This window comes from Lagenorhynchus albirostris, chromosome 9 (genome assembly GCF_949774975.1).
Source record: "Lagenorhynchus albirostris chromosome 9, mLagAlb1.1, whole genome shotgun sequence".
Classification (NCBI taxonomy): domain Eukaryota; kingdom Metazoa; phylum Chordata; class Mammalia; order Artiodactyla; family Delphinidae; genus Lagenorhynchus; species Lagenorhynchus albirostris.
The window spans coordinates 37,257,655-37,272,094 of NC_083103.1; the positions used below are offsets into that span (position 1 = coordinate 37,257,655).

A 14,440-nucleotide genomic window follows, 5' to 3' on the forward strand; every position below is an offset into this window, starting at 1 on the left:
TTTTTTTTTTTTTTTTTTTTGCGGTACGCGGGCCTCCCACTGCTGTGGCCTCTCCCGTTGCGGAGCACAGGCTCCTGACGCGCAGACTCAGCAGCCATGGCTCACGGGCCTAGCCGCTCCGCAGCATGGGATCTTCCCGGACCAGGGCATGAACCCATGTCCCCTGCATCGGCAGGTGGACTCTCAACCACTGCGCCACCAGGGAAGCCCTGCATATATATTCTTTAGTTGTATTAAATATTAAGTTTAGAAAACTTCTCTGGTTCCCTAATTCCTATTTCCCACTCCCCTGGCCAAGTTACCTTGGACAGGTAACTTAACCTCGATTTGCTCAGTTATGAAATAATAGGATTGGATTTGATCTGTAAGATTCCTTAATGTTTAATTTTTTTTTTAATAAAATGATGCCACAAAGTATTCCTCAGGGTGTCCAACATTTGAGCAATGTCATACAGGAGTACTCTTGATGTTCGTAAGTATCAGTCTACTAAATAAACATACTGTAGTATAGTGGATAAAGTTAAAATTTTAGTAACTTCTCAATTTTTCAACTGATTTTTATGATAGTATAATTGCTTTAGTTTTAGAATCTCATGGGCCAGTTTTCCTCTTTAGTTCCCTGCCTGCACCCTTTAAGCAAATGGCATTGTCTGAGGCATATTCCTTGGACAATGTTATACAAGCTTCTCTTAGGTGGTATAGGAACAGTAATGGAATATATGTCTTAATATTTACACTAAGAAGATACTCTGTTTCATATATAGTGAAAATGATGTGCTTTTTATTTTTCTAGGACAGATAAAATAGGTCTTTTTCGTCAGAAAGGCAAATCACATATTCGACTAGTAGCGATATTTGGATTTTCAAGCCCTAACAAAGAGTGCTTTTGACAAACTTTTATGTCAGTTTTGCAGTTAGATCAGTTCTGGTATATAGCCCTATGCAGCCATTAATCATTGCATTCTCAGAGGATGTTAAGGATGTAGAAAACAGCTTATAACATCAAATAGAAGACAAAACAAAAATTATTTGGTTCATAATAAATATATATTCCAGGTGACAACAATGCAGCCTTTTGTACATTTGTGTAGTGTCTGGAGTTGGGATGGTTTCATTCACTTTTGTTTTCACTGAATCTGGGACTCATTTTTACCCTGCTGTAGTTAATACTGATCAATTCTTAGTTTTAGTGATCTTAGTGATTGATGCTCAGTCCTTTGGATCATAATTGCTTTCTATATCCACTCTACTCATATAAATCTGCCTCTTTGCTAACTCCCATCCAATTAGCCTGCATTTATTGAAGCCATACCCTGTGCTAAATGCTATGGGGAAATAAAAATGAGTAAGAGATGTTTCTAGTCCTCAAGTTGTTAATTATACACTTTTTCTTCTGCCAAATTCTTTCCCATCTTAAAATGACCTTCCTCCTTCCCTCTAATTTTCTGTACCGTTCTAGGCTCTAATGTGAATTGTAGACAGCTCTTTTCAGAGGCCTTTCTGTAACCTAGGTATGCTTTGTCGATTCATCGTTTCCTATCGGTACTTACTATTGTATACATATTTTGTTTAATATCTCACTTTTACATATGTTAATCATGAGATCTTCATACATACCTGCTGAAGTTGGCAGGCAGTAGAGCTATATCTCTTTTGCCCGTGAAAAACTTAAGACTCAGAGAGAGGAAATAGGATCTCTTAGCAGTTATTTATTTTCTCCCAGTCTCCTCCAACCCTAGGCACCCACTAAGCTACTTTCTGTTTCTATGGATTTGCCTATTTTGGGTACTTTATACACAAGTCATACAATATGTGGCTTTTTGTGTCTGTTTTCTTTAACTTAGTGTAATGTTTTTAAGGTTTATCCAAGTATGTATCAGTTCTTCATTTTTATGGCTGAATATTCCATTTTATGGATATGTCACACTTTATTCATCAGTTGATGGACATTTGGATTGTTTTCACTTCTTGATTGTTATGAATAATGCTGCTATGAACAATTGTGCACAAGTTTTTGTGTGGACATGTTTTCATTTTTCTTGGGTATATACCTCAGAGTGGAATTGTTGGGTCATATGGTAACTCTGTGTTTAATCTTTTGAAGAACTGCCAAACTCTTCCAAAGCAGCTGCACCATTTTACTACCAGCAGTGGTGTATGTATATGAGGGTTCTGATTTCTCCACATCCTTTCCCACATTTGTTACTATCTTTTTGATTATAGTATGAATCCTCCGACTTCTTTTTTTTTTTTTAATTTGTTTTTGGCTGCATTGTGTCTTCGTTGCTGCACTCGGGCTTCCTCTAGTTGCGGCAAGCGGGGGCTACTCTTTGTTGCGGTGCGCGGGCTTCTCATTGTGGTGGCTTCTCTTGTTTCGGAGCACGGACTCTAGGCGCACTGGCTTCAGTAGTTGTAGCACATGGGCTCAGTAGTTGTGGCTCGTGGGCTCTAGAGCTCAGGCTCAGTAGTTGTGGTGCACGGGCTTAGTTGCTCTGCGGCATGTGGGATCTTCCCCTACTAGGGCTCAAACCCGTGTCCCCTGCATTGGCAGGCGGATTCTTAACCACCACGCCACCAGGGAAGCTCTTTTTAATTCTTTTTTAAGATTGTTTTGGCTGCATTCCTTGAATTTCCATATGAATTTTAAGGTCTATTTGTAAATTTTTGCAAATGAGCAAAAAAAGTCAGCTGGGATTTTGATATGGATTGGCAATTGTTGAATCTGTTGGGGAACATTGCCATCTTAACAATATCAAGTCTTCTGATCTATCGACAAGGGATACCTTTCTATTCATTTAGATCTATTTTAATTTCTTTCAACAATGTTTTGTAGTTTTTAGAGTCTAAGTTTTGCATCTTGTTAAATTTATTCCTAAGTATTTTATTCTTTTTGATGCTATTGTAAACGTAATTGTTTTCTTAATTTCATTTTCAGAATGGTAATAGACTCTTAACATACTTTTTTTTTTTTTTTCATTTAATGCCTAGCACAAGTCCAGGAGGTGGGTATAATTTCTCTTTGCGAATGAGAAAATAAGTTCAAAGAAGTTAAATGATTTTGCCCACAGGGCAACCAAGGTAGTATTTCTGAGACTACATCTGGATGAATGAGGAGGCAGGTCACCCAACCTGACTGCAAACCTTTGCATGCTTTCTGTTTTCCCTTTGAAACCTAGCTGCGGTACCAGGTAGGGAAATTCAGGGTGTCTCAAGTGAATGAGATATTCAGGCACGAGAGGTGGATCTTACAGTGATGACAGGGGTGCTACATCCTGCCCTACTTCTTAAGCCTTCAGGAAGTATTTGGAGGCATTTGATATAGTGATTAAAGGCCCAGGCACTGGGTTTGAGCTCTGGCTTCACTACTTAACTTGCTATCTACCACAGCAAGTTATTTTGATTCTCTAGCTTTCATTTTCATCTTCTATAAAGTCAAGCAGTTATAAGCCCTGCCTACTTCATAGGGTCGTTATTAAAAGGATGAAGTCAAATACTATTCATGTTTGTAAAACTCAGAGCCCAGGGCCTGGCACATAGTAAGTGTTCAGTTAAATGTTAATTTGTAATTGTTCTGTTGCTTATAATTTTATTCTTATTCAGTATTCATTTTTCTCTCTTCAGTACAAGTTCAGGGATCTAACTGTGGAAGAACTGAAGAATGTAAATACGTTTTTCCCACATTTCAGATATTCCATGGATACCTATGGTAAGAATTGTATCCTCTAGTTTTTGCTACATTGTTTAAACTATTAATTATTTGTTCCTAGAGATCTACAAACTTATTATAATTTCTCATTTCTCTCTTTTATCCCCTGATTTTGAGCTACACTTTATGATCTGTGGTTTTTGAGGAAATTTAAGTTAATAAAATTTATATGGTATTAGTTTTCTATTGCTGCTGTAACAAATGAACACAAATTTAGTGGCTTAAAACAACACAGGGACTTCCCTGGTGGTCCAGTGGTTAAGACTTCGCCTTCCAATGCAGGGGGTGCAGGTTCAATCCCTGGTCAGGGAGTTAAGATCCCACATGCCTCGAGGCCAAAAAACCAAAACATAAAGCAGAAGCAATATTGTAACAAATTCAGTAAAGACTTTAAAAATGGTCTACATCAAAAAAAAAAAATCTTAAAAAAAAAAAAGCAACACATTTACTATCTTACAGTTATTTGTCTAGAAGCCCAACACAGGTCTCTGTAGGTTAAGGGTTGGCAGGTCTTAGTTCCTTTTTGGAGGCTCTGGGAGATCATATATTCTCTTGCTTTTTTAAGTTTCTAAATGTCACCCATATTCTTTGGCTCAGGGTCACCTTCCTTCATCTTTAAAGCTAGCAATGTTACATCTCTCTGACCATCCTTCTGTAGTCACATCTCCAGATGAAAAGGTTCTCTGCTTTTAAGAACCACATGTGATTAGCTTAGGCCCACTCTAATCATACAGGATAATTTCCCCATGTCAGGGTCCTTAACTTAATTGTATCTGAAAAGTTTCTTTGCCAAGTAAGGTAACATATGCACAGGTTCCAAGGATTAGGATATTGGACATCCATGGAGGCTGTTATTCTGCCTACCACATATATGGTTGATAATAAATTAATAACAAAGTTTTAGTTATCTTCTTCACTTAATATAGAGGGTCTGGTTACCTGAGAAAGATTTTACTTTACTATCTTTCAAAATTTCTGACCACAACCCACACTTGGAAATGTGTTTTATATCATGACCCCATATACACACAACTAAAGTATTATGTACACCTTGGTGTTTTCTCTTCTATTCCATTCCATACCGTTTTAAAAAAAAATGCTGATTGAGACTCACTAAATTGATTTCAGGACCCACGAATTAGTCAAAACACACAGTTTTGAAAAACTCCTTTATTCTACATGGGTATGTTTTGTATTTGAATTAGCTTGGGTTACAAAAATATGTCTAATTCAGAATTATACATTAGAAAATTTGAGGCATTATTGGAGTATTTCTTAGGAATAGCTAATTTTATGTGTGGAAGAAATGATTAGATTCTGGCTTACCTGTGTCTGGCCTCTCTTGATTAGCACCCAGGTATTTGGTGCTGCATAAATGCCTGGGATGGGGGATTTAACAGCTACTATTTATTGAACACCAGATATACTTCCAAATGTTTTATCTATATTATTTTACATATTCTTGTACAACCAAAGCTGTGAGGTGCGTATTATCATCTTCATTTTTCAGAGAAAGAAACTGAGGCTCAGAGAGTTTAAATAACTTGCTTAAGATTACACAGCTAGTTAGGCATGGAGTTGGGGCTTGTACTCATGTCCATCTTGCCCTCTGCTTGAATAATACTTGTTCTTTTACGATCTATAAGTAATCTTATAGATTTAAGCCTTTGTTATACCAGTTAATTCTCATTTCCCCCATCTAGAGGAAGTAGGCTGTGGTGCCATTAAACCCTCAAGCTATAGGATTAATATTGTCAAGGTGCATTTTATTATTGAAGACAATGTTAGTCAGGTATTATAATCATTTTTCTTTTGGCTTTTTGAATAATTTGGACAACGACTATTTATACCTGTAGTTTCTCTACCACATTTTCAGGTTCTTCTGTGTCCCTGAGAAACAATCCCTGTTCCACTCCTCTGTCCATTTTAGTTTTGCCTTAGAGTGATCCCTTCACCCATTGTTACCTTTCACCCATATAGTTCAAGGTAAATATTTGTACTTATGTACACTCTTGGCCTTGAGTTTTCTGTCAGCCTGGCTTTTCCTCTTCTCCCTTTCTGATAGGTCATCAAATCTATTTAGACTTTTTTCTTCCCCTGCATAAATAGTATAGTAAGCTACTGAAGTCCTTAAAAGACCACATTCCAAGGCAGTTTGACAGTTTGAAACCAGATGTCGTGTTTTCGGTATTCAGTTCAGAAATTAGGGCATTGATTCTCCATCAGTGTGTCCCAGATGGGTAAGTTGAAATTTCAGGGATGTGAAGATTGAGAAAAGGTTGAGAATAATGGAGTTAGAGAAAGCAAAGATAATTATTAATCCTTCTAAAAGGTCACTTTCAAAAGTAAAACTAACTTCTTTTTTCTGATTATAAAAGTTATAATCTGATATCTGAAAGTGCTTATAACTGATGTTACATGTGGCAGTTATTTGATAATGTCCCCACATTTTATAATCCTTTACTTCTTATTAAGGGTTTTCATATCATCTCATTTAATCATTGTGACAACTTTATGATGCAGTCTTTATAGATTTTACATCTTTATTTTATAGATGATGAAACTGAAGTTCAAAGAGGTTAAAGTAACCAAAAGTCACATGCCTCTGTCGACGGAAATAATAAACAGTCTATAATAGGAATAGAAAAGAGTTTTATTTGAGCCAGTCTGAGCACTATAGCCTCAGATAGTTCTGAAGAGCTTTCCGAAGAAGCATGGTTTTCAGCACAGTTTTATATCTGTCAGAACAAAGAACATCAAACATCACAGGGGTGCATTCCTTCAAGGTTTCAAAAAAAGACAAATGAGCATGCACACAATGAGTCAGCATGGCCTTGGCACCTGTGAAGGGAGCTTTATCATTGAAGGAGTGCTAGCGTTGATGTTTTAGGGAAGGGAGGCATTTATCTCTGTCTTCAAAACAGACATTCTTTACTTCTGGACAATGCACCCTTTTCTTTAATGATTAAAGCAGATGTACAATGTATGTTTAATGGGCCACAAAACTGGCTATTCTAGTTAGCATAAAGCTTAAGTTAAATGCTGTATAAGCTAGGATGACTTCTCCGTATCTCAATGTGTGAAAATTTCTTCCATCACCTCTAAGTAGGAAAAGTCGGCCAAAAACTTGGGATTTCAGTATCTTAAGTCCTGTGTTCTTTCAACTACCTGCTCTGCTTTCTAAGAGAACATCATTTAGTTCTTTGCCCTTGTCAACATATTTACTGATTCCTAGATGATGGTATTTAGAAATTATGTGTGTTTCTCTATGTGTGTATGTACATGCACACACTTTAATACAGTTCTTCCTACTTCTGATTGTGCATTCTGGGGCTTTTTTTTTCTTCCAGTTTTCAAAGATAGTTCCCAGAAAAACCTGCTGAACTTCACCGGCACTATTCCTGTGATGTATCAGGGTAAGTGTGGAAGTTGAGAAAATGTGGGAATTTTCTAAAAGAGCAGTTTAATTAAAACTTATATTTGTTTAGTTCCATAACATTCTCAAAGTGGTTTTGTTTTTTTTTTTAGAGAACATTTTTACGAGCTGGTCAATTTTTTATTTATTTATTTTTAAAATATTTATTTATTTATTTATTTATTTTGCGGTACCTGGGCCTCCCACCGCCACGGCCCCTCCCACCGCGGAGCACAGGCTCTGGACGGGCACGCCTAGTGGCCACGACTCACAGACCCAGCCGCCCCGCAGCATGCGGGACCCTCCTGGACCGGGGCACAAACCAGCATCCCCTGCATCGGCAGGCAGACCCCCAACCACTGCGCCACCAGGGAAGTCCTTAAATATTTATTTTTTTGGCCACGCTATGTGGCTTGCGGGATCTTAGTTCCCCCAACCGGGGATCAAACCCGGGCCCCCAGCAGTGGAAGCTCAGAGTCCTAACCACTGGGTTGCCAGGGAATTCCCCTCAAAGTGTTTTAACATGTATATGATCTATACTGAACCTTACTGGATGTAGCAGAATGCTGTCCCAGTGAAGGAAGGCTTAGGTTAATACCAACAAATTCAGTTCAGTTCAACGAATATTTATTTATTGAATGTCAACTATCTGCCCACTACTCTGCTAGGTTTTGAGGTACAGAGGCGAGCAAGACAGACATAGGCCTGCGCTTGTGGAGAGTTAACTCTGCTTTCCATAGCAAACTGCAGGGATCCCACCTTTTTATCCCATTACCTGAATGTTTTGTTCCCCTCCCTTTCCCTCTATATGATGTAGCATTATCCCCATTCTGTTGGTGAAACTGAGTCCTGGTCACGTGGTTTACCTGAGTCCACACAGCTGGTATCAGACTGGAACTTAAAACCCAATAGGAAATTTTTAAAACACAGGTGCCATTAAAGCTCAAAAAAAGCAACATATTTTCAGATCACCTGACAGGTTAAAATAGCTAAGTGTTTGCCCAAAAATAAAAAAAAAATCACTAACTTCCCTATAATTAATTCTGTTTGTCTAGACCTACTTCCTTCAACGTTTAACAGGACTAACCTGTCAGATGGGTGTCATAGGAGCTTGCTTATCTAGTATGATTTGAAGAACACCAGAGGAGCATTGGTTCCAATTATTTCTCTGAAGTGGTGCTTGGAATTCCACCATTAAAAATCCATTCCCCTTTTAAAATGCAAATAATCTCAGGAGGAATAACATCCAAAAATCACTAATATACAGTGCTGTGCTTATAGAAAATGCTCGGTAAATATTTGTTGAATGATTGAGTTAGTTTCTTTGATTACTGACTGAAGGGCTTAGGAATAGATGAACTTACTGGGTATTTGAAAGAGGAGGTGCACTGAAAAAGGGCTGAGGAAGATCTGGAAACCAAATGGGGAGAGAGCAGTGCAGTTTGCTGTCTCTTACAAAGGATTCATCGCTGTATTATAGGAGCACATTGCCCAACAGACACCAAGAAGATGTATTTTGGGGGACTTTTTTCAAAGTAAGTGCTTCATTATGGTAGTGGCTAGACTGTTACAAACCCTCCTTTATTGCTTCCCCCTGCCCCCATGATGACTTACTGCCAGAGGTTCACTCATGTTTTATTCTTCCTCTGTGTATGTCCAATCATAACATCTCCTTTGCCACAGAGAATGCTTAGAAATCCAGTTTGGTTTTTATGAATAGGAATGTGGTTGGAGATGAAAGTAGGTAGCAGTGGGCTCTGAAAAAATTGCAGTGAGGTAGGCAGAGCAGGTATAGAGTCGATTTTTATTTTCTTTCCTTGCTTCTCCCTTCCCAAGCTCTCAGACTGTTTTCTGGCTGCCTAGAGAATTTTACTGAGACCTGTTTCCCATTACTTGTATTCTGTGTTTATTATGGTTAGATGTTAGAGAGAGAGAGAAAGAATTCTTACCACCCCAATGATTGATTGATTGATTGATTGATTGACTGATTCCATAGTTCTTACCAACCCCAGTGATTTCAAGGGTAGTTGCATATTGACAGAGGAACTTACAAATTTAAATGAATCATTGCTTAGTAGCCCTCAGTTTCTAGGACAATGTGGGGAGGTTACAGGAGGGCATAAAAGTTATCTTAAGATGCCACTCATTGGCACTCTGCATCTTCCTAGAGCGGTGGAGTCAGGTCATTGATTCTTATGCTGGTAGTAATTCCAAGGTAGTAATGGTACCTGCAATATCTTTTGTTTTTTTTTTTTTGGTAGTACACTCTTTTTCCCCTTTGCTTTTGACTGGAATTATAGCAACTCCTTGTGATGCATACTAGTTATTTCCTGCTGATCAGAAGGTCAGAATGTATTATCTTTCTCATCTGTAAAATGGGCCAATGATAGAGCCTAACTCTACAATTTTGAGGATTAAATGCATTAGTCTAAGTAAAGCTCTTAGCATAGTTCCTGGCACATAGTAAGTGCCTAATAAACGTTGGCCATTATTATTTGCATGCTTTTGTTACTTTTATCTGGTTACTAGTTTTGTTAGTATAATAATAGTACATGCTCATGTTAAAAAATTTTTAATAATTGAAAAGAGATGAGGTTAAGCTTATATCTAACCTCCCACCCAGTCCTGTTCCCCAGGTGAATCTTCTGTTGATATTTCCTTATATATACCTGCAGAAATTTTCTGGATTATTTCTTATCCCTCCAAGATTGTGTCAAGGTTGTGATGACACTTTTCCTTCACCCACCCATTGTTTAGAGATGTGTATCATCTTAGTAAGATGATACCCATCTGAACTTTATTTACAACTAACTTAAATTATGTCCTTATGATATAATTACTTTAAATCTGAGGACTCTACCAGGAGTCCTGACTCTTTGCTAATGAATTACTGAAATTAAGTGGGCAGGGTAGGAGGCAGGGCATTTGCTGACAGAAAAGAATGAGAAAGAAGGAAGAAGGGCACAGAGAATACCAGTAGTGAAATCTTACAAGTTATAGACATGGGAATCAGGCTCACCATGCGCTTTGCCAGGAGTGTGATATTAAAATGCATGAATGCTGCTGGGGAGAGGCATTGATCGAGGCAGCAGATCCTTGATCAACCAGGAAGATACCTTCAATAGACATTCCTTTCCTTTTCTTTAATGTGTAGTGATTAACATTAGAAAATGGCTCCATCGAGATTGAGACTACCACTCCAAAACAAAAAAAATTGCATGGCCTAGGACTTCCCTGGAGGTCCAGTGGTTAGGACTCTGCACTGTCCATGCAGGGGGCATGTGTTCAATCCCTGGTCAGGGAACTAAGATCCCACATGCTGCACAGCGTGGGAAAAAAAAAAATTGCATGGTCCAAACAGTGGCTTATAAATGTTTGATTGTGACCCACAATAAGAAATACTTTCGTATACATAGTTATATATGTATATAACTAAAATTAAATATTTTTGTTTGCAGCCTACTAAATTAATTTCATGACCTATTTATTGTGACCAACATTTGAAAAACACTGGTCTAGAGTATATAACATTAGACAGGGTGACTTCTGGAGGAATGTGATGATGTGTCTCAATACCTGTTGGTCACTCTGTGGTGCTGTGATCACATGACTTTATAATCATAGAGTACCAACAGCTATGCCTGTATCCATACTGTAAGTACTTAGATACTATGTATGGTGATGGATGTTAACTACACTTATTGTGGTGATTATTTTGCAATATATACAAATATTGAATCATTACGTTGTATACATGAAACTAATACAGTGTTATATATCAATTATACCCAAATAAAAAGTTTTTTTAATACTTAGATAAAATTAGAAGAGGAATATGGTTCTGAGAACTGCTGATATAAAATAGTAGAAATAGTACTAGGACATTTCTATTATGTAGTGACTTTCAGTTCTCTAGAATTACATGGGAAGCTTTTAAAAAATGTTGTCCAGACCCTGTCCCACTGAATCAGAAACTTTTGGGGAGAGGCCTGGATATTGGTATGTTTCAGAGTTCCTTAAGCATTTCTAATATGCAGACAGAGCTGAGTATCATTGTGCTTAGGGCAGGAGGAAGCAGGATGAAAAAAGTAGAGGATTTCCATAGTAAGAAAAAGATTGCAGTGGAGAAGAAAACTTTTTATTTATACCTTGCTTATTTCCAAAGTGGGTTTGAGGTAAATTGTAAAAATTGCCAACCCGTCATGGTACTTACCATGTCATGTACTGTTCTAAGCATTTTATGTACCTTAACTAATTTTATCCTCACAAGAATCCTATGAGGTAGGAGCTTTTATTATTCTCATTTTGTAGAGGAAGGAGTTGAGGCACAGAGAAGTTAAGTAACTTGCCTAAAATCATATAGCTAGTAATGTGTGCAACTAGGATTTGAACCTAGGCATTTGTGCTGCTGAGCAGCCATGATTTTAAATATATTGAAAGACATATGCATTAAGACTGTGAAAGCAGGAATAAATATCAGGAGATAAAATAGAACAGTTAAGATAATTGATCAAATTTCTAGTTTAAGGTTAGTTTTTGCATTTATATTAGGTTTAGCTTTGGGCTTCCTGTAAACCAAAACAGTCAGAGATTTTGGCTCTCAGTAGGCATGACATACATGGTTACATAGTATGTGGTACAGGGTTACACAGTACATGGTACATGGTTACATGGTACATGTACATGGAAGAGCTTTCATTTGGGTTCCTATCTCAGTACACTAAAATTTAAGAGCCACTGGACAAGGTGACTGTTAAGGTTATTTTCAGCTCTAAGTTGTATGTATCTAACCCAGCTTGTATGTTACACTATCTGCAATTAATGAGCAACTTGAGGGCCAGTATCAAATGCATCTTTCATTTGTTCATTCACTCATTAAAAAATATGTATTTATTTATTTATTCGGCTGCACTGGGTCTTAGTTGCAGCACGTAGGATCTTTAGTTGTGGCATGCGGGATCTTTGGTTGCAGCATGTGAACTCTTAGTTGAGGCATGTGGGATCTAGTTCCCTGACCAGGGATCGAACCTGGGCCCCCTGCATTGGGAGTGCGGAGTTTTAGCCACTGGACCAACAGGGAAGTCCCCATTCATTCATTCTTATTTATATAAGAAATTTTTATTGAGTATCCAGTATGTTAGGCACTATACTTGTTGTAGGGGACATGGAAATAATAATACATAATCATCTCTAGACGTTTATAGTGTAAAAAGAGAAACAGACTTGTAGGCAAATAAATTGGGTGGAGCAAAGAAGGTTACCTAAAGAAGATGTATCCCATACTCCTAGCACAGTAGGTCCTATAAATATTTATTGAATTGAATTGAATAAGCTGGCCATTGTCTTGATTATATTTCCTTAAACGTTATACTGGTGCTTTAATGGGAGCATATTTCCAATGTGAATGTGGATGAAAATAGGAAAATAGGCCTCAGTTTACATAAATCCTTTATCTATAAACTTGACTAGACTTGTGTTTTAAAATGCCACCTAGCTATACCATAAATATAATGTGTGTGGTTCATTATTGTTTGAAGATGTTGTTTATTTTGTCTCAAATAGGTAATACATATAACATACCAATTCGTTTGTGGATTTTGGATTCTCACCCTTTTGCTCCCCCCATTTGCTTCTTAAAGCCAACTGCAAATATGGGAATCTTAGTTGGAAAACATGTGGATGCTCAAGGCAGAATATACTTGCCGTATCTCCAAAACTGGAGCCATGTAAGATCAATTTGGATTTTCTTTTAAAAGTTTTTATTTTTCTGAATATTTATCTTTGATCCTAATGGTACAAATAAGTTAGTGAATTTTCTTTCAATGATAATTCTTCTTATGATCTTTAAAAATAATTTGAAATTGAGCTCCCCAGAGTCACCCAAGACCCAGAACCCTGCATGAAGCTGCTCTCTCCAGGTCTGGGAGGCAACCATTGTTTGCTCCCTGTCTTTTTATAGTTGTTTGCCGTTTGATAAAGCAAATGAAGAGCTACTAGCAAAATATTGGGCATTATTTCCTAGTTCCTCCCCAGTAAAGATTCTTATGTAATATGTGTATTTATTTGTAGTTTTGCCTGTTTTTAACCTTTATGTAAATTGAATCATATTGTATATAATCTTCTATTACATGCTGTGTTTTAACTGAGCATTAAGTTTTAGAAATTCACCCACAGCGATGCATGAAACTGTAACTTATGTGTTTTACAAGCCCTCACAGGGACTTCCCTGGTGGTCCAGCGATTAAGACTCTGCGCTTCCACTGCAGGGGGCACAGGTTCGGGGAACTAATCCCACTAATTTGGCATGGCCAAATAAATAAACATAAAAGTAAAAAAATAAATAAATAAAAATAAATGGCCCAGACTTAAAAAATAGAAACAAAACAAAACAGAACAAAAATACAAGCCCTCACATTATGCAATTTTGTATTCTGCATATTTCATCTATCATTATATTGAGCATTTTTCCATATTAAACAATATTTTCAAAACACATGGTTTTTAATGGTTGCCTGATGTAGATTGCTCTGTTAGAAATTTAATAATGAGCATCCTTAAATATATATGTAAATATAAATGTATATATCTTATAAATTTTTAATAATTTCCTAATGATAAATCTCTAGGAATGGAATTATTGGATCAAAGTTTTAAAATGTTTTGAAGGCTATTCTTATATATTCCCAAATTGGCCTCCAAGAGGTAGACAAAATGTTGTAATTCTACCATCAATAGAAATCAGTATGGGGGGTACCTGTTTTACAGCACCTTTGCTCTAAAGGGTGCTATAAAAGAAGGTACTATCATTAAAACAAAACAAACCTTTGCTTATCTCTATGGTTCATTTACTTAGAAGGATGTAGAATCTGCTCTCATTTTTGTAAGTAACTACAACTTTTATGAAAGGATAATTTATATTTGTATATACCCAGAAAGTTGTAGGACAGGAGGACAGGGATCTGTCAGAGAGGAGTGAGGTTGAAGTAAAGGATGGCATTAGGATTATCACTTCTTATTTTATATACATATTGTAAAAGGATATGCAATTGTGGATGCATTTCATATTGTTTTATGGTTTTCTATTTTTTTCATATAAATAAAACTTTTATAAAGAAGAAAAAAAGAAATAGAAAAAGAAAAGCTGCATACCAAATTGTCAGTAGTGGAGTTTAGGTGGGGAAACATTAATCTTTTACTTTATGAACCTGTGCATTATTTGCATTACTTGGTGATTTAAATAAGATTACCAGTTAAATGTGACGAATAGGGCATGATAAAAATTCGTTAGTTGGAAGGACAAAAATGATGTCTTAACCTTA

General features: G+C 37.0%; 1 protein-coding gene across 11 annotated transcripts in view; it reads left to right on the forward strand.

Moving 5' to 3' along the window:
* Positions 1-14,440, forward strand: part of UEVLD (UEV and lactate/malate dehyrogenase domains) — a 46,987-nt gene that overhangs the window by 3,533 nt on the left and 29,014 nt on the right. For 7 of the 11 annotated variants that reach the window (XR_009542412.1, XM_060159540.1, XM_060159544.1 and 4 more), the window contains 3 exons: positions 3,622-3,706; positions 7,057-7,122; positions 12,684-12,847. Coding sequence is in view for 8 of the 11 variants with exons in the window: in XM_060159540.1 (XP_060015523.1) it covers positions 3,622-3,706; positions 7,057-7,122; positions 12,684-12,847 (315 nt within the window). In the remaining 3 variants the exon portion in view is untranslated. Of the gene's footprint in view, positions 1-3,621; positions 3,707-7,056; positions 7,123-12,683; positions 12,848-14,440 lie in introns of those variants that run through there. The other 4 variants (XM_060159539.1, XM_060159542.1, XM_060159541.1 and 1 more) reach the window with 4 other exon arrangements.